Below are 27,170 nucleotides of genomic sequence, written 5' to 3'. Positions count from 1 at the left end.
GGGGCTCTGCGTCCGTCTGCCAGCGCTGCTCACCGTGTTGGCAACCTCCTGTTGCACCCTCCCCCTGAGGTGTGAGGAGCGGCCCCCCCCAGTTCTGCACAGCTTCCCGCAGAGAACAGAATGTGGGGAGTGCGCCCTGTTGCTCGCAGCCTTTTAAACAGACGCAGTGGGAAGGGAGGGCGGCGGCCCATGCTCACTGGTCATGCCAACACGTGGAATTCCGAAATGTGCTCGGCGGACAGGCCCACCGTCCGGGGAGGGAGGGCAGGTGCGTCCCAGACGCAGGGCTCTGCCTGGGAGTTGCTGCGAGTGTGGTCGGTCGTGGCTGCAGAGGAGACACCCAACCAAGCGCAGACTCTACTCCTGATGAAAAAGAAGCTCTAGCAACCTAGGAATCACTAAGTGGACGAAGAGCAGTTGCCAGAAAATTCCACGCAGACACTGTCTGCAGTGGCAGCGTGAGGAGGGAGCGCCGTCTGAGCCAGAAGGGGACAGCGAGGGCGGTGAGCAGCTCTTCTTGGCGCTGTGCCCGGAACCTGGTCAGGCCGAGGGGGCTGCCGGGGCTCGGCTGTCAGGCTCCCTGCGTGAAATCGCGCCCGCCACGCCGCGGGTGTTCCGTGAATCCTCGTCCGGTGAGTAGACAGGAAGAGAGAAAACACCCCTGTGGCAGAGACGCTGAGGTAGCACGTCACTCACCTTCCAGGGCTGGTGCCCAGTCTCGGGCGGCCGAGGAGGGGACGCAGCAGGGTCGCCAACCGCGCGGCGCCCAGACGGCAGACCCAGCGTGGACAGTGACTACGCTTTATTGAAAGAGATTAAGGAGACTGAAACGGATGGCGTTATTTACATTAATTAGGAAGTCGTGTACATTTCAGAGAGACGACAGTTTCCCCCAGTGGATCTGCAGGTTCAAGGCAATTTCCATCAAAACACCAGTGATTTTGTCTGTTTGTTTTGGAACTTGAGCTGCTTCTAAAATTTATAAGAAGGAGCAAAAGCCCCCAGAGTCAAGATACTGAGGAAGGAGAAGGTGCTGCGGGGGGTGTGGCAGGCGGCTGCTCCCGCCGCGCTGTGACCCACTGGGAAGTCGCCGCCGCCCGCCTGGGGAGGGGCCGAGCTGGGTGGGATCCGTGGTCGACGTGGGGACACGCAGACGTCGGGTCTCAGTTCACACTGGTCCCAAAAAGTCTACTGCAAGTGGGTGAGAAGGCTGAAGTATAAGAAGCAGGCCTTTAAAACTCTTAGAAGAAAATAGAGAATGTCTTTAAGCCCTTGGTACGGACTGATCTGTAAGCACCAGGAAGGTGCTGAACTGGAAGAAAGGGCCGGAGTAAAGAGCTTCTGTGGGTCGGAAGAAGGAAGGGTCAGCAGGTGACATGACCTCCCTTCATTCTGGCCTTTCCAGGCAGCGCTGCGGTGCCGGCGTGTGTCGGAGGCCGCACCTCCGCCCTTCTCCAGCCTCATCCTTGTGGGAGGCACCGGAGAGCATGGGGTAGGGAGCTTTGACAGGGTGTCTGGAGGTCGCACTAGGCGTCACCGGGGTGGTGACTTCCCGGGATGGTGACGGGAGGCTCCTGGGCCTGTGAGGGAGCCGAGCAGGGAGACCCACACGAGGACATGCTAAGCCCGAGGCTCAGCAGTCGGTCAGTTCGGGTTTTCCAGTCTCTGGGCTGTTTTCCCAGCTGCGTCTGCCACCGGTTGGTGCTGCTGGGGGAAGGGGCCCCGTGTCCCAGCCTGGGAACTGTCTCGGGAGAAAGGCGGGGGTGCAGGCAGTGGGTGTGGGTGTGGTCAGTGCGGCACAGCTGCCGAGAGCCAGGCAGAGGGCAGGGCCGACTAGTGGTCAGGCTCACAGCTGCCCATGGACAGGGATGGGTGTGGAGCTGAGGCAAGAACGACCGGCCTTTTGGTCTGAGCACTCGGAAGGATGGACCACTGTGACCTGGGATGGGAAGGTACAGGGGGGACACGTGTGTGATTTGACTTCCGAAGGCATCAGCCACAGGCAGCTGGACGGGGGCCTGGTGCCTGGCGGGGAATCCAGGCTGGTGATGAGGTCAGGGGCTGTGAGCACGCAGTTGGTGTCAGAGCCGTGAGGTTGGTCGGGGCAAAGGGTGACAGCTGAGTTCCAGGTGCACCAGCATTTGGGGACGGAGGCGTGGCCAGAGGGCACAGGCTTCTGGAGCTGTGGCCGCAGGGAGTGTCCAGAGCGTGCCAGGCTCTTCCCTGAGCCAACAGGAGACAGCGCCCAAGTGTGAAGGTGGCAAATGGTCTGAATGGGATTTTACAGAAAAACATAAACAGCCAGTTTGCACAGGAAGAGATGCTCGGCCTCATCTGTATCCAGAGAAACCCAAAGTGAGACAGCACGGAGATGCCGGTTTGGCAAAGCGAAACACAACTGTGCCCCTGCCGGTGCGGACGCTGCTGGACACAGGCCGACTGCAGCCCGGCAGCCGCACCCCGGTCCTCAAGCTGGAACCGTGTCTGCGCATGTGGTGATGTGCACACGCGTGAGCACACAGCAGTAGTGGGGCTTCTGTTCGTGGTCCATGCACAGGCAGCCCACGTCCCAGAGGCACTCACGGCACAGTCCGAGCACCAAGGTGAAGGACGGGCAAGGAGACCCATTTTAAGAGTTTGTGGTGAAACAATAAAGAAAGACAACATTCCCGAGAATTAAGGGCCAGTGCCCCCCCTGGACAGGAGAGAGGGGGACGGCGAGGGCCCCGGGATGATGGTCGGGTCGTTCCCCAAGCCAGGTGATGAATTCTCTTGTTACCCTTCTTCTAACTGTGCGTACGTCCCTGTGTTCACAGAGTCTTTTCTATGAGGTACATTTCAGGGCTTTGACAATTGAATGATCTGAATAATCCAGGAAAAAAGCTGAAAGCTGCCATTTACTCCAAAAAAAAAAGTCAAGTTTGTCCCCAACCTGCGGCGCTGTGTCCTCGCCCAGAGGCCGTCCCTTCCTGGTGCTCCTCACAGGAAGATTGGCCCCCAGTGAAGGGACACAGACACTGAGCTCCCACCCACATGGATGCCACTCTGGGGGCTTCTGTGTGTATGCGTCCTCGCCAAGGGGGTAATGCTGGGGGGCCTCCAAGGAGAGGCAGGCAGGGCACCCGCGGTGCAGACAGGAGACCTCCTCCAGGGAGATCGGGGTGGGTGCCTGGGGGCCCAGTGGCTGGACACCCAACCCTGGCGGCTGGTGGTCGCCTCAGACCACCGTCCCCCTGGAGGTCCCGCAGGGCTGGTGGGTGGGCTGAGAGGGTGGGGGGTGGGAAAGCTCACCGCCCTTGCTGGCACAGGGGTGCAGCCCCCCTCACCCCTCCCCCTGTACAGAGGGAAAGACAAAAAGAAGCCATCCTGCGGGTTCGTGGTGTCTCCTTCCCATCTGTGGTCACTTCATACATCACTTGGCGAATGCACTCTTTTTTTCCTTTGGCAAAAACATGAGTGTCGGTCCCCCACCCCCGACTGGAAAGCAAGCAGGGGCCGCGGGCACCAGCAGGGGCTCGGGGAGCAAGCCCTCCAAGCTCAAAATCGACACTGACGTCTTTGCCTGGAAATAAATCTGCCTGGGCCTCACTCTGAATTTGCATTGCAAACAGGAATGCAAATGAGCACCTCTGTCCGCAGAACCTGCAGACTCCAAAGCACTGCTTTGGTGCATTTTAAGGGAAATACCCAGTTTTTACCAAAATGCTGCAGTTTTCCAGTGAAGTATTCAGAGTTTCGGTTTGGCTTGTGTTGATGACTCATTTTCTCCTTGTTTTCTGTTTTCTGTTCCTGACCCTCCCTCACCTCCCTGCTGACTCACGCCACCCACCACCACGCACCGCGAACACCTGTCTCCGTCTGCATGTCTCGCCTGCTGCCCGAACGCCCCATCTGTCAATAACGCTCAAACATCCATCCATGAAAACATCACACGTAGGAAATGGTTGGTCTCCTAACGGTTCTTCAGTCTCCTCGCTTCGCTTGCGCTGCCTGGCTGTGTCCCGAGAGTCCTCGCCCGGGCCCACCTGGGCCTGTGGTCAGAGCCTGGCCTCACTCACCCCGGCCACCTGCACGGTCCCCAGGGGCTTCCAAGCTGGTGCAGGCTTTCCTGCTGGGGTCGGCTCGGAGCGGGGGAGGTTTCACAGAACACGAGTCTGGGCCTGCTCCCCACAGAGTCCGTGGTTTCTGTTGCCGGCTCCACTGGTGGACGCCCAGGTTCTCTCTGCCCAGCGGCCTCTGACCAAGTCTCCCTGGCCTCCTTCCTGCAGCCCCTCCCATATGGGGTCAGTCTGGGGCCAGGGCTGGGGACCGTGGCCTGTGTCCCTGAGTCCGGAGGGCATGTAAGGCCTGGCTGAGGAGGAGGAGGAGGGCCTGTCCCTGGACGCCGCAGAGCTTGGGGCTCACCACCCAGGCGCCTCGGGTTAGCGTGTGTGCACCGAGCTAGGGGGCCGGGGGGGGGACCTTGGGCCGCTGCCAGGTCCTTCAGGAATGTCCAGAGGAGGCCGGGCTGGGGGGCGGACGGCACCCAGGCAGCATCTGCAGAGTCATGTGACATAGGTTCACGTTTCTGGGAAAGTGCGTCCCAGCTGGGTGGAAAATCAGTTTGGAGAGATGACAGCTGGCGCTCCCCAGGCTCCGATGCGTGTCACTCAGCGCCCCCCGTGTGGTGACGGGCACAGAGTCTCCTTCCTTGTCAGCCCCCATGAGGGTGACCGAGCAGGAGCGGGGCCGCCACACATCGCTGACCTGGCCCCAGCACACCTGCTCAGGTCTCGGGGCCCCGCTTGGCTGTGGCCTTGACCAGAAGCAGTGACGTGCTGGGCTGTGGGGGCCTAGAGTCAGGCCATCACCTCGTGGGGTGTTTCACAGCCCAGCAGGCTGGCAGGTCCCATTTTCAGTGACCCCTCCCCACCCGGGCAGGGGACCTCTGTGTGGCCCATCCACCTGAGGGGGCAAAGAGGCGCCCCGTGGTTCTCCAGGCCTTTGCCGACTCGGGCGGGCGCAATAAGCCAGACCCTGGCTTTGAAGTAGGTGCAGCTGCTCCCAGGTGCTACAGAAGCCATGGACTCTGGGGGGCAGGGCAGCTGTGTCCACCTCCAGGGGTGGGGCCGAGGCCGGAGGAGACCGTGCGCGGCCCTGGGGAGGCTGCGTCGTGCTGCCCCGCCCTGCATGCAGCCGCCGCCTCTCACGCTGCACTCGGAGCGTCCGTGTGCTCTCACCATCCGTCCAGGGCTGTCTGTCTGCTGCCGCCCCCACCGCTCTCCTGAGTACCCCCTGGGTCCCAGGAAAGAAGCCTGGGCCAGGGTGGGAGCTAACAAGATGGACAAGCCCCTGCCTTCTCACTCTAGAGTTGGCTCTGCCCCAGAACCTTCTGGAAGTCTGCCTGCTGCCTGAGCAGACTGCTCAGAGCCAGCAAGTGCTGACTGTTAGCACCTTCTGGCCGCAGGCACTCGGCTGCCCCTCAACGGGCTGTGTCGTCCTGCCCCGTGCGCAGTGGCCCTGTGCCATCCTCCTGAGGAGACCAGCCCGTCGAGAGTCCTCAGGGTCCTGGGCCGCAGGTGGGGCGAGGCGTCTCCTGGCTGTCATGCACCCTCGGGGCTCCCTCCCCGGCACGAGCAAGTGGGGGGCCGTGGGCAGCCCGCACCCCTGGGTCCTACTGGGGGTCCCCTTCTGCTTCTCGGTAGCCTGGACCACAGTCGGCTGCCCGTCGAGCCCCCCCATTTTATGTCACTGTCCAAACCCATCCTCTCCTGGGCCGTGTGTGTGCAGCCCCAGGTCCCTCCCCAGCAGAGGCCCTGCCAACCGCTGGGAACCGAGAGGTCAGCCCCTGAGGGTGCATACGCCCCAGGGAAGTAGCAGACAAGGTGCAGGACGGGGCCAGAGGGCCACTCCCATCCGCACCGGTGGCCACCAGAACCAGACAGGCAGCCCTGGAGCGAGGCCCAGCCGCACGCTGCCGCCATCAGCCTCTGTGTGCCGCCCTCTTTCACCCCGAATCTGGCGGCACAGCCTGTCTGAGCCCACGCCGCCCATCCTCTGGGGTCGCACGGTGGCAGGAAGCTGCCCTCCTCTGGGCTGCGTGGCCCCAGGTTCGGGGCTGGGAAGCTGCCTGGTCCACACGCACCCCAACTCCTCAGGGACACTGCCCAGGCCTGGCTCTGAGGGGAAGCACTGACGATTCAGTTCCCGGCCAGGTGGGGCCTCAGTCCCAGGTCCTCTGTGGAGGCCAGAGGGTGCTGGTCTGTTTTTGTGGATTTCAAACCCCTTGGAGGAGGGAGCAGTGGAAGGTGTCCCGGGTCATCCGGAGCAGACACCTGTCTGGATCTCGAGGTGGCTTCCGTGGCGTGAGCAGCAGGACCTGGGCACTCACCTGCTAGGCGGCCCGTCTACGAGGGATGGGAGAGGCCCCAGAGCACCTGTTTGCCCCTGCGGGGTCCCGGGGGCAGGGGCTTCACTGGCTGCGTGGGGAAGGGCGGGGTGAGGCCACCATGTAGGGCAGCTCCTGGAAGAAGCAGCCCCGCCCAGCACCGGACTGCAGGCGGTGTCCCACGCAGGTGACAGCAGCCCCACCTGGCAGCAGGGAGCCGCGTGGGAGACCTCTCTGCCCCCCGACCCCCGCGGGTGGGCTTGGTCACTGACCTGCTGCTGCATGAGAACGGGTTTGCGAGACGTGCTGCACAGAAGGGTTTCTCGTGGCTGACAGCTGCTCAGACCAAAGCGGTGACCTTGTTTTAATCTCTCTCCCCACCCACCTTCTTCTGGGACCACCGGGGAGCTGGAGAGGGTGGGCGGGGAGCAGCTGGGCTGCCGCTGGTGAGCCAGAGGCTGGCTTTGGAAGGTCAGAGAACGGCCTTCTCTCCGCAGAACAACTTCATCAACCTCAGCTTCCTGCGCCTCTTCCGCGCCGCCCGGCTCGTCAAGCTGCTGCGCCAGGGCTACACCATCCGCATCCTGCTCTGGACCTTCGTGCAGTCCTTCAAGGTGAGGCCGGGCCGGCCCGCTCGCCCCTCAGCAGCTGCCCTCCCGGCCCCGTTTGTGGAGACGGCAAGCGGGCAGTCGCCTGGGGGAGGGGCTTGGCCAGTAGGATGGGTCTGGGGTCGGCCCGTCCGCCATCCGCAGCAGACCTGGGGCTGACACCCTCCCCGCGCCCCACAGGCCCTGCCTTACGTGTGCCTGCTGATCGCCATGCTGTTCTTCATCTACGCCATCATCGGCATGCAGGTGCGCACGCCCACGGGGCCGCAGGGGGGCCAGGCCACGGCCTTGGGGGAGTGGACGGCACGTAGCCGACACTTCTGTGAGCAGGCGCCACGTGAGCACCTGGGGAACCCGACCCTGAGAGAGACCGTTCTGCGGATAAGGAGCACCTGCTCCCTGGGGTGTCCCAAGCACACGGTAGAGGGGCCGCTGGGCCCCGTGGTGTTGGGCGTCCGAGCTCAGCTGGGGGAGCAGCGGCTGGTCACTGTCCTGGTCCAGCAGCAGTTCTGAGGGCCAGCCCTCCACTCCTCTGTGGGGACGTGTGGCCGAAGTCCGCAGGGTTAGATCCCTTCCTGGCGTGTGTCATGTCTACCTTGCACAGTGTGGTCTCTCCTCACGTGGCCAGAGAACACTGCGTCTGTTATTTGGGAAAATGGAAAGGATGTGAGCAGCGTCCCTGTTACAAACCTCGGTCATCTGGCCGCTTCCCGTGGAGGGAGGGCGGCGTGTTAGAGCTGAGCTGAGCACAGGAGTTGAAAGTCCGTCTGGGACTGAAAAGTCGTCCTGCTTCCCAGGGGCCCAGCCTGACACCCTGTGAGACAGGCACGCTGTTCCTGCCGTGGGCCGGCTTTGCAGAAACAAAGTCGGGGTTTGCTTCCTATAGATTGTGACGGTTCATAAATTTTCCAGCTAGATTCCAGGCTTTTAAAATTAGATTTTATTTATTTATTTTTAGAGAGAGGGGAAGGGAAGGGGAAAGAGAGGGAGAGAAACATCACTGTGTGGTTGCCTCTCGCACGCCCCCTACTGGGGACCTGGCCTGCAACCCAGGCGTGTGCCCTGACTGGGAATCAAACTGGTGACCCTTTGTTTCACAGGCCTGTGCTCAGTCCACTGAGCCACACAAGCCAGGGCTCTAGATTCCAGATTTTAAGCTGAGAAAGTTTATTGACACATCCGCATTTCTCACCTTGAAAAACAATAAATTGAAATGTATAAAAAGCCCACGGTGGTATTCACCCAGGAATTTAGAAAAAAGCGTTGCAACGACCTACCAGAGCTGCAGCCAGGACAGGCCTAGGTGCCGCCCGAGGCCGTCTGCCTGCCTCTGGTCTCCCTCCTGGAGTTCACCTGGCCTGAAGGAGGCTTCCTCTGGGCCCTGCCCCGACCCAGGGGCAGTCTGCCGGGCAGCTCCCGTCTGGGTCCCACACATGCCCGCTGTGCCTGGTCCCGACTCCAGGGGCGGTGGGCCGGCCTGCAGCCTGCACCCCTGTTTCAGGTTTTCGGGAACATCGCTCTGGACGACGACTCCAGCATCAACAGGCACAACAACTTCCGGACGTTTCTACAAGCCTTGATGCTGCTGTTCAGGTGTGTTGTGTGGGAGGTCACCTTGTTCTGCCGTCTGCTCCTAAGGGCTCCTGAGCAGGGGACACCCCGCAGGCAGGTCACCTGGGGGCCTGGGCCAGGGGCACCTCCCCACCGCGCTGCTGCTCTGGGCTGCAGCCGAGAGGCCGCCTGCGAAGCTGCCGCCGCGAAAGTCTGGGACAACAGAGATGCCCAGCAGGGCCTTGTGTTGTGTGCTGGGCTCAGCCCTCCTGAGTGTAGGGACCTGTGGGCTCAGGGAGAAGCCGGGCAGCAGGGAGCCACCCGTGACACAGGGTAGAGCTCAGTGACCCAAGGCCCCAGTGGGCGGGAACTGCTGGTGGAGGGCATCTCCGCCCGCCTCCGTTGCTCACAGGAGCTGCTGTGCTTTGGGCTCTGGGGGGCAGCCCAGCCCCCTGCCGGAGCCCCAAGGGGCACGGGGCTTGTTTCGGGCTCAGGCCTCCCAGGAAGGTGTGCTCAGCACCCCCGGCCCAGCCATTCTCGGGCTTTTCGGAGGCCGGGGGCTGTTGACGTTCTGGTCTGAGAACAGAGGAGGGGCACGGGGGCGGGGCCTGTTTCCCCGCCGTCTCCAGAGTGTCCCCCACCCCGTGATGAAGAGGAAGGACGAGCGGGGGCGGAGGGACGGCAGACCCTGACCCCCTGCCTGAGGGTGTGTGAGCTGGGCCTGCCGCAGGGCTGCCCTGGGGACCGGCTCTGGTTCTAACCTGGGCGGGGGCAACCTCGGACCCCGGTGGGTGGACTGCGCTGTGTGGGGAGTCCTCTGACCTCCATCTCTGTTTCGGAGGAGGGAGCCCCCCGAGGCCTGCACTTGCCCCGCATGACGTCTTTCCTCTGAATGTCGGCTGGGCCATTAGTTCTATTTCTCAGTCACTAATATCGCTCCTCACGCCACAGAAGGTCTGAGGTGGGGGCCTTGGGTGGGGGCCTGCGCTTCCGCTCTTGAAGGTCCTTCTTCCCCCCGGTCTTCATGTCACACGTGCGCACCCTCGCCCATCAGGCATGGCACGGGCTGCCCCACTTCCCCGCAGAAGGCCCCTCGTCCCCGGTCGCCATCAGTGGGCTCCGGGCCCCGCTTCCGCCCAGGGCGGGACACAAGGGTGCACAGAGGGGACCCAAGCCTCTGGCCTGCCTGCGGCCCCAGCGCGCACCTGGCCTCTGTGGCCGGTTGCCTTGGAGGGCCCTTCAGGTGGCGGTGCAGGGGGGGTTCAGGTGAGTCCAGGGAGCAGTGGAGGCCGGTGCGGCCGGTGCGGCCGGTGCAGACTGAGCAGGACAGTCTTCGGGGTCAGGAAGGGCAGGCAGCAGCCCCCTTGGGGCTGTGGGCAGTCACATGGTTTTGGCTTCTGCCATGAGTGGCGAGATGCGGCCTGTTTCTTGTGGACCTGCAGGCTGCGGGGGGGCGGTTGCTGCTGAGCCCGGGGGGCGGGAAGCACGGAGGTCTGTTTCCCGCAGGGAGATGGGCTGACGGAGGGACGGGACGTGGTGAAAGGGAGAGACAGGAGGCCGGTGACGGCGGGCGGGGCTGCACTGGCCTGGGGGGGGTCTGGGGGCCAAGAAGGCCCTGCGGTGCCGCCGGGAATGCCCGTGGGCTCTGTTCTGGAAGGTGCTGCCTGTCACCCAGACCCCTCGGCGGGGGTTCTCTGTGGGCGGGCACCCAGGCCTCACCACGCCCCTCCCCTCAGGAGCGCCACCGGCGAGGCCTGGCACGAGATCATGCTGTCTTGTCTCAGCAACCAGGCCTGTGACGAGCACGCCAATGCCACCGAGTGCGGCAGCGACTTCGCCTACTTCTACTTCGTGTCCTTCATCTTCCTCTGCTCCTTCCTGGTGAGTTCGCCAGGATGCCCGCCTGGCCTGTGTCCCATCTCGGTCCTTCTCAGGGCCCCACTTTGTGACCTGTGTCCCACTGCGAGCTGATTCTTCAGACATGACCCCACCCAGCAGTGAGCGCCACGGAGCCCTGCCACGGCTGCTGCGCCATGGGCGTTAGGCGCGGCCTGTGTGTGGGGGCTGAGCCGTGCGGAGCTCGTGGGAGTTGGTTGGAGAGGTCGCTGGGCTGGCAACAGACTGGGTTTCGTTCCAGGCCATCGGGAGGCTCTGGGGCACGTGAGCAGGGTGGGACACGGTCTGCCCGCCCTGTCAGGCCTTGCCCCGCAGCTGCTCCTGGTCAGGGAAGCACAGAGGGAGCAGGGGCGGGTGGTGGCCGTGGCCTAGAGCAGGGTAGCGGGAGCGTGTCAGGGCCGCCAAGCCACAGTCTGAAGACGGAGGGACCGCTGTGTCCTAAGGTTTCCTGGGTGAGTGGGAGCACAGGAGCGGCAGGGGTGGGACTGGGGAGGGAGGCACCGGGGGCGCCGTGCAGACCTCTGGGCCGCAGGTGTCAGCGTGTCCTCAGTGGTGTTTGGTGCGTCTGTGGGGCCAGATGGTGTTTCCCCGGCCCCTCGCGCCCAGACTGCGGTCCAGAGGCCCGCGGCTGAAGCAGCGCCCAAGCACCCGCAGAATGCAGGCTCCGGGGCCTCCCAGACTCCCTGCGTCAGGGTCTCCAGGAGAGGGACCCGTGGGTCTGGGTCTCAACACACTTCACACGTGATTCTGTGCACGCTTGACTCTGAGACGTCCGGGCGGAGTGCGACTTGAGAAGCTGAGGACGGGGAGGAACACCGGCCAGAGGTGGAGAAGCTGTCGGGGAGGCCGGTGGAGAACCAGGGGGCAGCGCCCCAAGGCCGAGGGAGGAGATGTCGACAGGAAAGGCTGTCGGGCACTTAAGGAAGATGAGGCCGGCTGAGAGGTGCCCGCCGCATGAGGGAAGGTGGAGGCCACCGCGACTGTCAGGAGTCAGGCGTCGGCGAGGCCGGGCCCCGGCAGCGCGGCAGGAGCCGATACAGCACGTCTGTGCCTGTGGCTGAGCAGGACCAGCCCCACTCACTCCTTGGTGCTGTTGGAGGAGAAGGGTGTGGTCCAGAGTCGGGGTCTCCCAGGCCAGTCTGCGGAGGGAGAGGAGGGTCGTGCGAAGGGTTTCAGTACTGGATCCAGGAGCAAAGCTGGGGGCAGAGGGAAGGGACTAAGGTGGGGGCGCAGGCCCCTGGACCGAGGGCCTCACGCGGAGCACCAGTGTCAGGGGAAGTGAGCCGGAAGGGTAGGTGACACGGGCCAGGAGAGGGACAGCCCGAGTTAGGACTGTGCAGCCAGCAGTGGTACCTCTGGTAAGGGCCGAGTTTAGCCTTCAGTCAACAGGATACGCAGCTGAGATGACGGTGGGCAAGGAGGAGAGCGGCCGGGCCGGGGCTGCTGTCTGTCTCACTGACATCCACAGGGACAGTGAGAGTCACGTTTCATCTGGAAAAGCGCCCCAGGCACCAGAGCTCCCCCGAGAGGGGGGTGTAGGTTGTGCACATGGAAGAGCAGGGGTGCGTTTTCTCGAGGATGGCGGGGAGGGGGCTTCCTCGTCGCAGCTACAGCAGGAAGAGAACACCCAGGATGAAGACGCGAGGGCTCCGGCTGAGGGTGGGCTGAGCCCTGAAGGTGCCACAAAGGGGGGGCGGTTGGCACCGGTGTGTGTCTGGGACAGAGGAGCTTGCGTGTTGACCAAGGAAACAGAAAAGTCTACAAAACTGTTTCGCTAACCGCCAAAAACCAAGCATAGAAAGTGCACGTTGAGGTCACCCTCCCTCTGATCCCTAAGAAGACTTTTATTTAATCCTCACCCAAGAACATGCTTATTGATTTTAGAGAGAGGAGAAGGGAGGGAGAGAAACATCAATATGTTGCCTCTCATACGCATCCCTAGGGGGGACTGAACCTGCAACCGAGGCATGTGCCCTGACTGGGAATCGAACCTGCGACCTTTCACTCTGCAGGATGACACTCCACCAACTGGGCCACACTGGGCAGGCCTCAGAAGACCTTTCGTGGGCAGCAGGGAGGGCAGGCTTTCTGGAGCCTCTGCCTGGTGGGTAGTGGGTGCTTTGGTCTCCACGCCCTGCTGAGACACCGGGTGCTGTAGGAGCCCTGGCTGCAGAGTTGAGCACATGGGCCTGGCCTCCCCAGGCTCCCGGCTGCGGGCCCCGCAGAGGCCAGACTTGCAACGAGTCGCCACCCACAAAGCCCACACTCCCTGCACGGGCTCAGGGTGAGTTGGGGGGTCCCCTGGATTCTGTTGTCACTCTTCCCCATGGAAGTGGGCGTTTGGTGGCCGCTGTCCCGTGGGCCTTTTGGTCACCCGAAGCAGAGAGGGGAACAGGCTGGAAGCAGTCCTCCTGGCCCCTGCTGTTGGCTGTCAGTCCGTTGGGCGACTCGTGCCCAGACTCCCTCAGGTCTGGTTTGGTCTGACAGAGAAGTGACGGCGGGAAAAATGGCATTGTGATTTGGGGGTGTCTGGCAGGACCGGGCTAGGTTGGGGTCCAGCCACCCAGATCTGAGCAGAGGAGAGCAGAACAGCTGCTCACAGCTGCTGACCTAGACGCCATGCTGAGTCCCACGGGCTCCTGTAGACAAGGAGCCGGGGGTTGATGTCACCATGACAAACCGGGCGCTCGGAGGCGCTAAACGCCGTGGTTGGCCTGCGTGTGGGACCCAGCTATTGCAATGAACAAATTCCTAGGACACAAATCCCCGTAACTGAGTCAAGAAGAATCAGAAAATCACCCTGGCTGATGTAGCTCAGTGGATTGAGCTTGGGCCTTCAAACCAGAGGATTGCGGTTTGATTCCCAGCCAGGGCACATATCTGGGTTGCAGGCCAGTTCCCAGCAGGGGACACACAAGAAGCAACCATACATTGACATTTCTCTCCCTCTCTCCTTTCCTTCTCTGCCAAAGATAAATAAATAAAATTTTTTTAAAAAATCAGAAAATCCAAGTAGACATGTAACAAGTAATGAGCTTGAATCGATAATGAAAAACACCCTCTAAACATGAGGTCCAGGATGGGACGTATCACTGGGGAACCCCACCTGACAGTAAAGGAGGAGTCGGCACCGGTCTCCTGCACACTCTTCCGACAGAACCGGGGGAGGAGGAAACTCTCCTGGGCTCATTCTGCGAAGTCAGTACCCTCTTGTCACAAAACCAGACAAGGACACGACCGGAGGAGGAAACTGTGCACGTCCTGCATGAATGTAGGTGGGACTGTCCCGAACGGGACGCCGAGACCTGACTCCATCAGTGCAGAGGGTCACACGCCGTGACCTGGGGACCCTCTCAGGGATGCAGGGACAGAGCACCACCCGAAAGGCAACCGACCTGATAAACCCCACTAGTGAGGAAAAACCCACACGGTCATCGCAATAGATGCGGACACAGCACTTGACAAAATTAAACACACGTTCATGGTGAAAACAGTGAACCAACAAGAAGGAGGGGACTTCCTGGACACGATAAAGAGCTTTTGTGAAAATGCACAGCGGACCTCATAGTTCATGGTGAAAGATACCAGCTTACGCCAAAGACGACATGACAGGCATCCGAGCGGAAGGACTTGCAGATGACATTGCTGCACACGCAGAAAATCCCGAAGTGCGCGCCCACGCTCTGACCAGAGCGCGGCTATTGCCAAGAAAGGAGTTCGCCGACGTTCCAGGCACAGAAGGGGTACATGACGATCAGTGTGTTTCTGCACACCGGCAGCGAGCAATCTGAAAAGGAAGTCGAGAAATAAACCTACTACCATTCGTATCCACAGGAATAAAATGTGTAGAAATAAATGATCCCGTGGAGGTGAGAGACTCGCATATTAAAAACTGCCACTGTTGCCAAGAGCACGGCAAGGAAACCTGACCGAGTGGACAGATGTCCCTGTCCGTGAGTCAGAGGGTGACAGTGCCCCACAGCAGCTGGCAGGTGCCGCACCCTCCCCCACCCCTGTCAGGGTCCCAGCGGTTTTCTTCTGGCAGAACTGGAAATGCCTGTCCTCAAATTCATACGGAGTTTCAAGGAGCCCAAATGGCCAACACAATCTTGAAGAAGAAAAACAAAGTTAGAACTTGCACATTTCCCGGACACTTAGCACAAATCCCCTGCAGTCAAAGCAGCGTGGCCGCAGGGACGTTTTCGCCCAGGGTGCCGCGGTTCCTCTGGGCGGGCCTGCTGGTTTCCTCCACCAGCGGTGAGCGATAGCTGATCAGTGTCCTCCGTGTGCAAAGCAGGGAAGTGGGTGCTCACCTCACTCTAGACCTCAGACTCACCGAAATCACGAGCAACATGAAACAAACAAGGTAAACTACTCAAAATTAAAAACTCTTTTGCATCAAAATACGTTGCCAATGATGTGAAGAACAGTCCCTAAGGACTAGGAGAGAATGTTTTTACCCATCATGTATGTTAGAGGGGGTTCACATCCAGAACATGTAAAGAACCCAGGACCTCAACAACAAAAAGGCGAGCAACTGTATAAAAATGGGCAGAGAATCAGAACAGCCCTCTTTCCAGAGAGAAAATACCAGGGCCACTGAGCGTGAAGACGCCCCACATCTGTGCGCAGGAAATGCAGGTCAAAGCCGCAGTGAGATGCTGCTCGCGGCCACTGGGTCGCGATAATAATGGTTTTTTAATGGGAAATAACTAGGGTGGCAAGAACATGGACAATAGGATCTCGTGCGTTTCCAGGCAGGAATGTAAAACAGCAGGGGCGTCTCTGAAAGGACGGTTTAGAATTTCCCCCCGAGTTAAGCACAGATGCACCACACGGCCCAGCAGTGTGGACACGGACTTGGACGGGACCCTCCCAGCAGCAGGAGCCCTGAGAGCAAGAGGTGGCAACGAGCCAGCGTCGTCAGAGGATGAACGGAGAGGCGCGCCGTGGCCTCTGCCTGCAAGGGGACACCGCCGGCCTCCCACTCGCACTGCCTCCCACGTGAGAGACTCTCAGAAACCACGCAGCGCGCAGAAGCTGGACCCAGCAGGGCATAGCGTCCGACTGGCTCCTCCCATAGGCACCGTCCGAACACACAACTGCGCAGACACGGAAGGCGCCCGGCGGGTTCCCGATGGGAGGGGGAGGGGCTGCGGGAGGCGTGGGGGGGCGTGGTGGGTGCCCTGCTGACTCCGCACTGCAAACTGGGCCCCCCCCCCGCCCCCGGAGCAAACCATTGATCGGGCGGCGGCACTGCCGCCCTGGAAGGCTCGCTCAGAGGAGAGAAAGGGGATGGTGGGGCGGTGGTGGCGGGGGACCTGGCGGCAGCATGGACCGTGGTCAGGAGATGAGGGGCCTGATTCAGACGGGGCTGTAGAGTCGAGAGCGAAAGCCTTCGGAGGTTCACTGTGGTTGACGCTAGACCTCTGCGGCTGCCGGTTTGGCCTGGCGGCTGTAAGGGAGGAGCAGTGGGGCTGGTGGGGGAGGAGCGGAGGGCCCAGGCTGCGGGGACACAGGTCTGGACAGGCTCGGCTCAGTCCGTTGACCTCTGCCCCCTTGATCTTCCCCACAGACTTCGGCTGGAGAGCTAGGCTGGAGGGCCAGGGTTGCCGGGAGGGCAGGCTGAGGTCTCTCCCTGTGTGTCACCTCTTCTCCTTCCTGTCCCGCAGATGTTGAACCTCTTTGTGGCCGTGATCATGGACAATTTTGAGTACCTTACGCGGGACTCTTCCATCCTAGGGCCTCACCACCTGGACGAGTTCGTCAGGGTCTGGGCTGAGTACGATCCGGCTGCGTGGTGAGTGAGGTGCCCGCTCCGAGGGCCTGGGGCCCAGGGTCCCCACTCCCTGTGGGACGGTGCTCTGTCTCCCTCCTGGGCACTGCTCCCTTCTCACCCTCCCTGCACCTCTAGAAGCTTCCCACACTCAGCACTTCTTTTTGAATCCTCAGTCCAGCCCTTAGGATGTTACTTGGGGGTCTCGAAACATTTTGAGGGCATTTGTGAGGCTCGGGGCCCTTCCTGGTTGGCCCGTCACATGAGGGTCCTGGAGACAGCCGGGGGCCATCTCCTCGGCCTCCCCGTCCCCCCGGAGCTCAGAGACCGCTGCGGGCCCCGGGCGGTCTCCCAGTGGGTGCACGTGCGCTGCTCTCTCTCCGGGAGGGGATCCATGTGCCCCTCTGTGTCCACGGCTCAGGATGCAAATAGTGGGCCCTTGGTGAGCTTTTCCTGAGACGGGATGAGCTGCCAGGAGGGTGTCGTGTGTGTCCGGTGTGGCGGAAAGACTGTGTCTGTCGTGTGAGTGAGGGGGTTCATTTCCAAGAAGAGCGAGGATCTCATGAAGGTGGTTTGGGGTCACGCTGGTTTGAGACCACCTGTCCTGGGAGAGTCCCGCACGCCCACGGCACACTCGCATTTGGGGCCCACCTGTGTGTGCGTTGTCACTCAGTCACCTGTGCCTTCACATGCTCATCCGTCCGGATGGAGCTGGAGTAGAGTGAAGGCAGGGAGGTGCCGAGACACTCGGCTCCCAGGTGCGGACGGGCCTGCACCTGGGTCCGGCCCTGTCCTCCAGTGGCCCCTGCGTGGCGCAGGCCTGCGGCAGGGCTCACGCCCCTGTGGTGAGCGAGCGCTGGGGCTCTACCCGTCTTCCTCTGAGTGGAAGCCCCACAGGTAGAGGGCGCTCGGGGCCTTCCGACCCCCAGCCCCTGCACCCCCTCTCCAGCCAACTTCCCACAGGTGCCGGGTGAGGCCCTCTCCCCTCAGCCCTCCCCTGGAGGCCCCGGCAGCACCTCAGGGTGCTCCCCGTTGCGGTGAGAGCCCTACGGTTCTCACCCAGTGGGACACAGGCACAGCCTGGAGCCGAGTGTTTGGGTGCACGAGGCCGAGTCCACGGCCCAGGGTGGCCTGTTGTCCTGGCTGAGGGGCCATCGCAGGTCCTCTGGTCAGGAGGGCCGTGGGGTTGGAGGGCAGGGTGGCCGCACTCAGGCCTGGCGCCCAGACTGTGGCGCCGGCAGGAGGAGACTGTCCCCGACACTGCCCCAGGGACACCGCTGTCTCTTGGCACATTTCCTCTGGAGGGGGCTGTGCTTCAGGAAAACAGATTGTTTGGGACGGCACTTGGGCCAGCGGGCGAAGGCAGGTGGGTGCAGGCCTGTGGAGAGAGGACGCTTTCCAACTGGTGTGAACTGCAAGCCTGGGACCCCCGGGCAGCGCAGGTGGAGCAGAGCAGGATGCCCAGGACGCGACCCTGGCCAGACTGGCTGGCGCTCATGCACAGAGCTCCCAGCCGGGCCCTGGGAGGGCACAGCCGTCAGGGACAGGGACAGGGAAGTGCCAGTGGGGAAGCAGGCAGCCCAGTGGAAGCCCCGGCACAGAGTGGCCCACCCGAAGCAGAGGTGCGACCACAGCTCCCACCCACCTCACTGCTCCCACGGGGCCAGGGCTGGAAACACAGGCAGCTTCAGACACTGGGGGGGAAGGTGCGGCAGAGGGTGGGTGGTGCTTGGAGGCTCCCTGGCCTCTGTGAGAGATGCCAGGGTGTGGTCCCCTTCGGCCCCCAGGGGTCGCTCTGCTGGGTCCTCCTTCTTGGGGAGATTCTGAAATAGCGGCAGGACTTGCGGAGTTTCTGTGCATGTGTGTGTGTGTGTGTGTGTGTTCACCTGTGTGGCTGTGTAAATCTGCACACAACTACACATGTGTGCATGCATGTGGCTGCATGTGTGTGCTGTGTGTTGGCGGTGTGCCTGTGTGCACATGTCTGTGCTGGGGGACAGGAGGAGGCTTGGAGGCCTTGCTTTCTGTCCCCACCCCAGTTGCCTTGGTGCTTTGTGGTGAGTGTGGACTCAAAGCGGCACCCCAGCCGTGCCCTCTGTGAGCGACGTCAGCTTGTCCTGACGCACGTCCGCCTGTGCAGGGAGTGTGCCGGGCATCAGGCGTGCCGGGGCCTGGCCCACGAGGTCTCTGTAGAGAGAGGAGCCCCCTGTGAGGCCAGGGTGTGTCTGAGGGGGTGAGTTGCAGCAGGTGGGGTCTGACCCCGGTGACGGCGGCAGGTTGCTGGGCAGGTGGATGGAGACCAGGAGCTGCGGGTGCAGGTGGTAGAAGCTGAGCGCCTCTGGCCGAAGGGAGAGACTAGCGAAAGGCAGCTGGGACAGGTGGAGAGAGACCTTGAAAGTGACCTTGTTTCATAGACCACAGGGACAGTGTTTTAGTACAAGTGACAGCGTCGGGCCCACAGTTTTGATGTGGAGGTACCTGAGGGGTTTGGCGGCAGCGGAGAGGTGAGGCCGGAACTGGAGATGGGGGCCGCTCCCCCTGGTCCCGCGATGTTGGCATGACTTGGGGCGAGGCCAGGTGAGTCCTGCTCTTTCCACCTGGTTCCAGAAGTGAGGTCTCACACTGATAGCTGATCGGACGGAGAGGACGTGGTGCAGGGAGAGAAGCCAACCCTGGGGCGAGGGGGTCCGTTGTAAGACCCCGAGTTCCAGGGAGGGCTCTTGCTCAGGGAGGCGGGAACTGTCTGGAGAGCCCCCCGGGTTTCAGAGAGCTCACTGCCAGGGGCCAGCGAGCGCCACCAGGCGGGGTGGGGCTGGTCATGTGCGTGCAGAGCCCTCGGACTGCTCCCGGCCCTGCTCCGGTGGCTCCCCGCCCCAGACCCCACCAGGGAGCTGCCTGTCCGGCACCCGGCAGGTAGGGCGGACGGCAGGACAGGCACCCGAGCCTCGGTTGCGTAACTTGTGACGTTTCCTTTCCAGTTGCCGGATTCATTATAAGGATATGTACAGTTTGTTGCGTTGTATTGCGCCGCCCGTTGGCTTAGGGAAGAAGTGCCCTCGTAGGTTGGCCTACAAGGTTTGCAACTTCAGAGCCTCCATCTGACATACCCCCTGCCCGAAGTCAGACACCGCACACACTCCCCGCCTGGTCTGGGAATGAGGACGCCGCACCTCTGTCCTCCCGCCCCGCCCTGCCCCGCCCTGCCCCGCCCTGCCCTGTCCTGCCCCGCACTAATACTCCCGGACGCTCTGGTCCCCGGCTAACCTCCCTGACCCTCCGGCTGGCAGGGACAGACAGCCTGCAACTTGGGGCGCACAGCGCTTTCGGGCTGGGCGGTGAGCTCCACGGCCGGCTGCTGGGTGGGGGCCAGGGGCCAGGTCTCCCCCGGCTTCCCCGCCACCCACCCTCCAGCTCTCGAGGGTGGGCTGATGGTCAGAGAAACCGGAGGCCCAAGGACCGGAAGAGAGCACATGGCACAAGCAGACCAGTAGCTGCTGCGCCTCTGGGTCCCAAGAGCCCAACAACCCAGGGTCTTTGGTTCCTAGGGGTGCGGAGGGCCCTCCTGCCCCCCCTCCGGACGAACCTGCAGGCTGAAGCCGGGAGCCGTGGGCAGAGGGCCAGGCCCAGTGAGCAGAACAGGACTGTGTCTCTGGGACCCCACACAGGTCCTACAGGCTGGTCCCATGGGTGGTGGTGAGACTTCAGGCCTGTCTCCCTGGGGAAGAGGCGGTCACCGGCCACCGGACGCTCTCCCGAACCTGGAGCCGTAGCCTCGTGCTGGCCCCCACCCCACGCCCACCCGCAGTCCCCGTGACCTGCCCAGTCCTGCCCCCAGCAGCAGCCCTGCCCTGGGCCGGCCTCGGGCGTCTCTGGGCTTGGAGCAGGACGTGCCTGGCCCAGTGGGTCTGGGGCCCCGGGCTCCCTGCAGCTCCGCTCATTTTCCTGCTCGTTTCAGACCTTCCTCTGTGTTCTGCTCACTGGGAAGCACCCCGAGCGCCAAGGGGAGCCCGGGGTCCCTGGCGGCTCCGCCGGCCTCCGCTCCCACAGCCCTGCCGCCCTGCTCCCCGCTCGCTCGGGAGGGGGCTCTTTTCTGATCCGATGCTCCCTGTGGTTTCTGAAGGTGCGAAGCAGACGTTCGCAACCCAGAGGCGCCCCGATGCCGCCCTTCCTCACCCCTCATGTTCATTAGCTTGACGCCACCCGCCCACCGCGGTGCGGGCTGGAGTGCGGGAGCAGAGAGGCGCTACTTTTGTGACCCCACTTCTGGCATTCACTCCGACACGGGCTAATGGATCTGTTTTCTTTTCTGCTTCCCCCCCGCCCCCGCTCTCCCCACTCCCCTCCCCGCCCCGTGGACCCTCTGCCTCTGCCTCCCTGGGCCGGGCCTCCAGCGGGCGTATCACGTACAGTGACATGTTCGAGATGCTGAAACACATGTCCCCGCCCCTGGGGCTGGGGAAGAAATGCCCTGCTCGAGTGGCGTACAAGGTAGACCCTGGCCCTGCTCCCCAGAGGCTGTCTGTGCTGGGGCTGGCCTCCCATCGCCTGTCAGGGCTTGTCCGTCTGTCTGTCTGCCACTCCGCTGTCTCACTGTTCGTTTCTTCTCTCTGCCCCAGCCATCTCTGCTTTCTTCCCAGACAGGGGGACACAGACACTGCGGTGGTGTCTCTGCACCAGCCCTTGTCCCCAGGGCGGCCCCGGGAGGCTCAGGGAGACGAGACAGAGTGTCCCCGCCCTTGTCCCTCCCTCTCCTCCCTGGAATGAGAGAGCAGGCCGGCCTTCGAGGCTGGGGCTTCTGTTCTGGGCGCAGTCCCACCCTCGGGCCTCCCTGAAGGGAGGGGTCTGAGGCGGGAAAGGCAGCCACACCCCAGGCCTGGCGGCCACAGCCTGGCAGAAGTGGACACCTGAAGGGCCTTGTGAGCCCGCGGTGGCCTTGAGGGGAAGGACAAGGAGAGGCATCCTGTAGGGGTCACTGCAGGGGGGGCGGCCTCGGGCCCAGCTGGCCCTGTGTTGGCCCCCCGCCCCCATCGCTGAGCTGCAGGAAGAGGGTAAACTGAGGGACACCTCCGCGTTTCCCTCCTCACGTGGCCCCAGCCCCAAGCCTGCTCCCACCCACCCATGCGTCCCGTCCCCCCTGGTGTCCAGCAGCGCCCACCCCCGAAAGCCCTCCCACAGCCCCGTACCCCCAGCAAACAGCCAGCATGGGTCTGGAGCCTTCCTGCCGCCCCCCTCTCTCCGAGTGAGCTCCCTGCCGGAGCTTCCGTCTCTCTGGTGCCGTCCACACTGCCTGTCTCTGAGCTCTGCTTGCATCCTGTCTGTCTCCTGGCCCAGCACAGCCTTTGGGGGTGGAGTGGGAGCCTCTGGTGTCTCCCTCAACCCCTGCCTGGCATGAGCACCTGGCTTCTTGGAGGCCCCGCATGCAACACCACAGCCTCGTCCCCGAGAAGGAGAGCTCCGTCCACACCGATACCAGGGCCAGGGGGCTGCAGGGCCCATGGTGACCTTGGAACCCCACCCCAGCTGTGCTGGCCAACTCCAAGGTTGCGGGCATGAAGAGGCCGGGATGGAGGGGGTGGATGGGCTTGACGAGCTGGGGAGGGGGCAGGAGATGCACAGGGTGATGTGGCCAAGAGGGTCTAGACCCAGCGCACGGAGGTCTGTCTGTCCAGTCCTCTACTGCTCGCTGAGCTTCCAGGCCCTCTGGGGGAAGGTGCCCTGGACGGAGCCCTCCTCTCTTGGAAATCACCTGCTTTGCTCCTCCTTTGTGGTTCCCTGATCCCTGAGTCCCCTGGAGGGGAGCCCCCCTGCCTCTCCCACTGCCACCCAGTGGGTCTGCAGGAATGCCGGGCTTCCTGGTGTGCGCCACACGGGCGCTGTGTGAGGGCCTGGGACCGTGATCGGACGTCCAGGCGGGGCTTTGACAGCATTCGGGGACAGGATCTGGGTCCATGTCTGCAGGCCTGTGCTCCGTCAGGCTCAGGGTTACGTCTGGGGGCAGGATGCCCAGGTGGCAGGTCAGCAGACACAGAGGGCCTGTGCCCTCGTCTCTGGCTCCCACTCTGTGGAAGGGCCAAGAGGCTGCTGGGAAAGGACAGGTGGGATGTGCTGTCCCTTCGTGCTCAGGACGCTGCAGACACACCTGCGCCCCTTTGCCTCCTGGAGAGTACATTAGTCCTCCAAGCCTCGGGCCCCGTATGCGGCGCAGACCCAACTGCTCTGTGCTTGGAGACTGAGGAGGGGAAAGGGTCTTCGCACCTGCGGGGGCACTGCCCCCCACTGGTTAGAGGACTTGTATTCCCGCAGAACCACCGGAACCTGTCCCTGCCGACGGCCCCCACCCCCACCCCTGCAGCTGGCTGAGCCCAAGGCCCGCGCCGTCCCAGCAATTCTGGGTCTGCCCGCCTGGACCTGGTCTCTCTTCCAGGCCCCTGGCTGGCTAGTGAGAGCAGAGCAGAGCCTTCCCGGGGCTGAGGGCTGCTGCCCAGGCTGCGCTCTCGGCCGCCCAGCCCTTGCCCAGGCTTCAGCCCGTGGCTGGAAGGGATGGGGTTGGCAGAGGAGTCAGGACAGGTCTCTCCCCTCCTGTCTGTGCAGCCCAGGTCCCTGCTCCCGGGCGTGGCCCTGTGCTCTCCACCCTGCCATAGCCAGGGGGTGGGGAGGTCCTCAGCTGAGGAAGCCTATTTAGAGCTCCTAGCCGGCCCCAGGGTGCAAGTCCTTACCTGGACTTGTGCTTTTCTGTAGCCACAAGAGCCCTCAGCTCAGTAATGAGGGTAGGGGAGGGTCAGGGGCGAGTGGGAATGCTGGCAAAGCTCCCCTCTGTCCAACCTTCTGTCCCAGGCACCTGCAGGGGTCACCTCCAGGGGCCCCCAGAAGGCCTGGGCCTGACCTGCCCCCCTTGTCCCCAGCGCCTGGTTCGCATGAACATGCCCATCTCCAATGAGGACATGACTGTCCACTTCACATCCACGCTGATGGCCCTCATCCGGACCGCACTGGACATCAAGCTGGCTCCAGGTGAGCACAGTGGCCTCGCGGCAGAGGTGCTGAGGCACAGCCCTGCCGAGCCGCCCCCCAAGGTGGAGGGCAGGGAGGGGAACAGGGGCCCGTCTGGCCGGGGCGCTGGTTTGTCCCCTGACAACTGTCCTGCACGCCGGCGCTCTCTCTTCACGCAAGGACACTTGCACGTGATGGGCAGTGAAATGAAGTGGCCGGTCCAGGTCACCCAGGCCTCTGCCTGTTGCAGCTGGAGCGTGGCCCAGCCCTGAGCCCACGGCCCGCGCTCCTCCCGCCCCCCGGCAGGCCCAGCGCCGCCCCGGGGCCTCTCCTGAGCTCGCCGAGAAGACCACGGTTTGTGCCGAGTCGGAGAGGGGACGAGGCTCTGGGGCCCGCTCCCCACCCTCACCCTGTGTGACGCAGTTTCCCCTTCACACGGAACATCGGAGTTACCAGAGGGGGGCCTGCCCCGCCCCTGCCCCCCACACCCCCTCCTCCCTGCACTTGTACCCTTGAGCTCAGCTGACTCCTGTGACGGGTGAGTCCAGGCCAGTCTCCGCCTTGCACACGAGGTCCTGTCCCCGTCACCTGCTCTGCGTCTCGCCTTGTCCCCTTTCTGTGTGTGTCAGTGCACGAGCGAGCGCGCTCTGACGTGTCCCTTCCCTGTCACCTTCCCTGTTTGTCCCCCTCCCTTCCTGGCGAACCGCTCCCGAGAGGCTGGTGTGTGCCCCAGCCGCAGCACCACAGGACTGCTCTCGCCGAGCGCCCTTGACCTCCACCCCTCAGCCCTCCCCACACAGACCTGTCTGCAGCGTCTCCTCAGCCCTGCCCCCTCCTCTCTGGCCCCCTCTGTGTCTCCTCTGGTTCTGCTGGTCCCCCAGTCTCTTGCTTCCATCTCTTCCATTCCCGTGGCTCTCGGCCCCCGTGAATTCCAGTTTGCTCTCCCAGTTCCATGTGGCTAGTCAGGGCCTCCTCCCGAATTCCCCATCTCCGCCCCCAGGCTGTTTACCCTCTGCACTTGGAGGCCCAGTGAGCTTCCAAAGCTCGCCTGCTTGAACTTGATCTCCAGAGAGTCCTCAAGGTCTTCCTGGCCCCTCAGTGCAAAGTGTGATTCCAGGGGCTTTGGACGAAAATGTTGGCCATATTTTCTCTTTTGTTTTTTACCCCATTTCTGACCAATATCTGACCTCTTATCACTTCTGACTCTGCCTTCAAAGTACATCCCGAGTATGATCACTTTTCTGCCTTCTCACGCGGCGCCTCCTGGTCCAGGCTGCTGTGCTCTCGCCGCCTTAGCCCTCCTCCAGTTTGATGGCCAGAAACATCAAGTTAAAAATCAGACTCATAAAGTTGACAAAGCTCTATGTGGACGGATCAAGACAAAAAGGAGATAAAAATAACATTAAGAGTGAAGGAGGAGACATGTCTGCGGACCCTGCCAACTCTGAACGGGTAACGAGGAGATGTTACGAACGACTAGACGTCAAAGCCTGGGACCCAAAGGAAATAGGAGAGGTCCTGACACAGACTGTCCAGTGCATCCAAGGTGAACGAAAGTACAACGCGTATCACTGTGTTTATTAAAGAAATTGATTGCACAGTCAAAAACCTTCCAACAGAGAACATCCCAGGCCCAGTTAGCTCCTCGGTGACGTCTGCCAGACATTCACAGGAGGGGGAACACCGCCAGTTCCATACAGGCTCCTCCAGAGAGAAGAAACACAGGGGCGTTTCTCAGCTGATTTTACAAGGCCAGCATTAGTCTGCTGTCAAAGCAGAACAAAGCTTCGGTCTGTCCAGAAAGTATCCGGCCATGGGTTGTGAAAAATAGAGGCAGGTACTGAAGAAGATACAAGAAACACTTGTTTCAGGACAGTGACGCCTCAGTCCCCTTCCACGTAGGCACCGTGGAACCTCACACAGTTTTCCCAATTGCCATCAGCTGCCCCATCGTATTTCCCTGAATCTCATCAACCTCACTCATCAAAGAGATCTGAAATCTCCTCCCTCTCAAAGGTAATTTCAGTTTGGAGAAAAGGTAGAAGTCACAGGGCATCAAATCTGGGCTGTAGGGGGACTGAGTGACCTGGGCGATTTGATGTTTTCCCAGAAAACTCTGCATGAGATGTGACGCATGAGCGGGAGCTGCCAGTCACCGGTCGCCCACAGCTGCGGCCTTCCGAATCATCGAAATAGTTTCTGCAGAGGAACGTTCAAGCTTAATACAAAATTTGGTGCAGATTCACTGCTCCACTTGCACAGTCATTTTGAATGTGACGGCCACACAGCACACATGCTCACTCAGCAGCATCTATCACCCCACTGACTAGTGCAGTGAAGTCGTCATTGTTCACGCATGTGCATCCCAGTCCACTCTCCTTGGCTGCCCCGTTACACTGATGTTGCACACACTGTTCTCGTTGTGTTAACAATGGCTGGACTTTTTCCAGACAGACCTTGTAGAAAAAAAATTACAGACCAACATTTCTCATGAACACAGATACAAAAACCTTTAACATAATTGTAGCAAACTGAGTCCAGTTGTGCACACACACACACACACACACACACATTATAAAGTAGTACTTGACAGAAGTAGGGTTCGTCCCAGCAACTCAAGCTTGTTTTAAATGTAAAAACCAATTAATACAATGTAATACATCAGAAAATAAAAAAACTCAATTGATGCAGAAAAAGCATTTGACAAAATTAAACAAACATGATTTTAATAATTTTATATAAACTAGAAATTCAGGGAAACTATCTCAATCTGGTAAAGGATACCTGTGAAAATCCTACAACTAACGGATACTTAACAGAGAATGATTGACTCCTTTTCTTCCAAGGTCAAGAGCACACCAAGGATGTCTGCTGTCACCATGTTTGTCCAGCGTTGCACTTGAAGTCCTAGCTGGTGTAATAAGCCAAGAAAAAGAAATGAGGTGTAGATATTGGGAGGGAAAAAGTAAAACTCCCTCTATTCACAATTGACATGATTATCTATGAGGAAAATTCCAAAAAGCTGAATGAAATGCTAATAAAACCGAGGCAACTATTAGCCAAGGAATTCCAAGGATTTATGGGAACCACCAGAAGCTAAAAAGAGACCAGGAAGGGCTCTTCGTTGTCCCTCCTGGAGGGCGCACAGCTCTGCCGAGACCTTCACTTTGAGCTCCTGGTCTCCAGAACTGAGACAACATATTTTTATTGTTTTAAGCCATAAAAATGTTACTAAAACTAATATGTGAGTATAGCAAGGTCACAGGATATCAGTTAACAATTGACGTTGGAACAAAGTTCCATTAAAATCACACCCAAAACATGAAATCTTCCTTATTGCCAGAAACTCTAAAATATATGTATAATTTTTGTATGCTGCAAATTTCAAAACATTAACTAAAGGAATCGAACTAAACAAATGAAGCTGTATGTCGCGTTCACTCATCAGGACACTTGGTGTTATGGTATAAGTTCTTCTATTACTGATCAACAGAGTTAATGTTAGCACAGTCAAAATCAAAACAGGCTTTTTGGGTAGAAATTATAAACTAAATCTAAAATGTACATAGAAGAGCAGAAGATGTTGAGCAACAAAAACAATTTGAAAAGAACGAAGTTGGAAAACTCACCTGCCTGAATCAGAGACTTTTAAAGAGCTGCGTCGACCGAGACATTCAGTGCTAGGGACAAGATTGGGGGACAGCGGTGGCTCCAGGAAGGGGCTCACCCTTGTGTGAGTTGACTGGTTTTAAATGATGTTGCAAAGACACTTAATGGAGAAAAGAATTTTTTAAAACAGATGGTGCTGGAGAAATTGAGTTATGTGCCAATTACTTGTTTAAGCCTGGATGTTCACTGCCTTACTCAGCCTGGGCAGCTGTAATGAAATACTAGCTGTAGCACTAGGCCACTTAAACACAGAAACCCGTTTCTCATGTTCTGAAGGCTGGAGGCCAAGGTCAGGGTTCCAGGAAGGCAGGTT

The 27,170-nt window shown here is 60.8% G+C and overlaps 1 protein-coding gene across 1 annotated transcript in view; it reads left to right on the top strand.

The window, feature by feature from the left end:
- The window catches only part of CACNA1B (calcium voltage-gated channel subunit alpha1 B), a 128,364-nt gene that overhangs the window by 90,465 nt on the left and 10,729 nt on the right, over positions 1–27,170 (top strand). Inside the window, exons 32-38 of the mRNA XM_053667845.1 lie at positions 6,865–6,981; positions 7,156–7,221; positions 8,477–8,568; positions 10,263–10,407; positions 16,095–16,222; positions 20,590–20,686; positions 23,101–23,209. Coding sequence (XP_053523820.1) covers positions 6,865–6,981; positions 7,156–7,221; positions 8,477–8,568; positions 10,263–10,407; positions 16,095–16,222; positions 20,590–20,686; positions 23,101–23,209 — 754 coding nt within the window. The remainder of the gene's footprint in view (positions 1–6,864; positions 6,982–7,155; positions 7,222–8,476; positions 8,569–10,262; positions 10,408–16,094; positions 16,223–20,589; positions 20,687–23,100; positions 23,210–27,170) is intronic.

This window comes from Artibeus jamaicensis, unplaced genomic scaffold, assembly GCF_021234435.1.
Source record: "Artibeus jamaicensis isolate MK-2021 breed Jamaican fruit bat unplaced genomic scaffold, CSHL_Jam_final contig_471, whole genome shotgun sequence".
Lineage (NCBI taxonomy): Eukaryota > Metazoa > Chordata > Mammalia > Chiroptera > Phyllostomidae > Artibeus > Artibeus jamaicensis.
The sequence above is the reverse complement of the archived record's forward strand: the minus strand, read 5'-3'. Positions and strand labels throughout refer to the sequence as shown.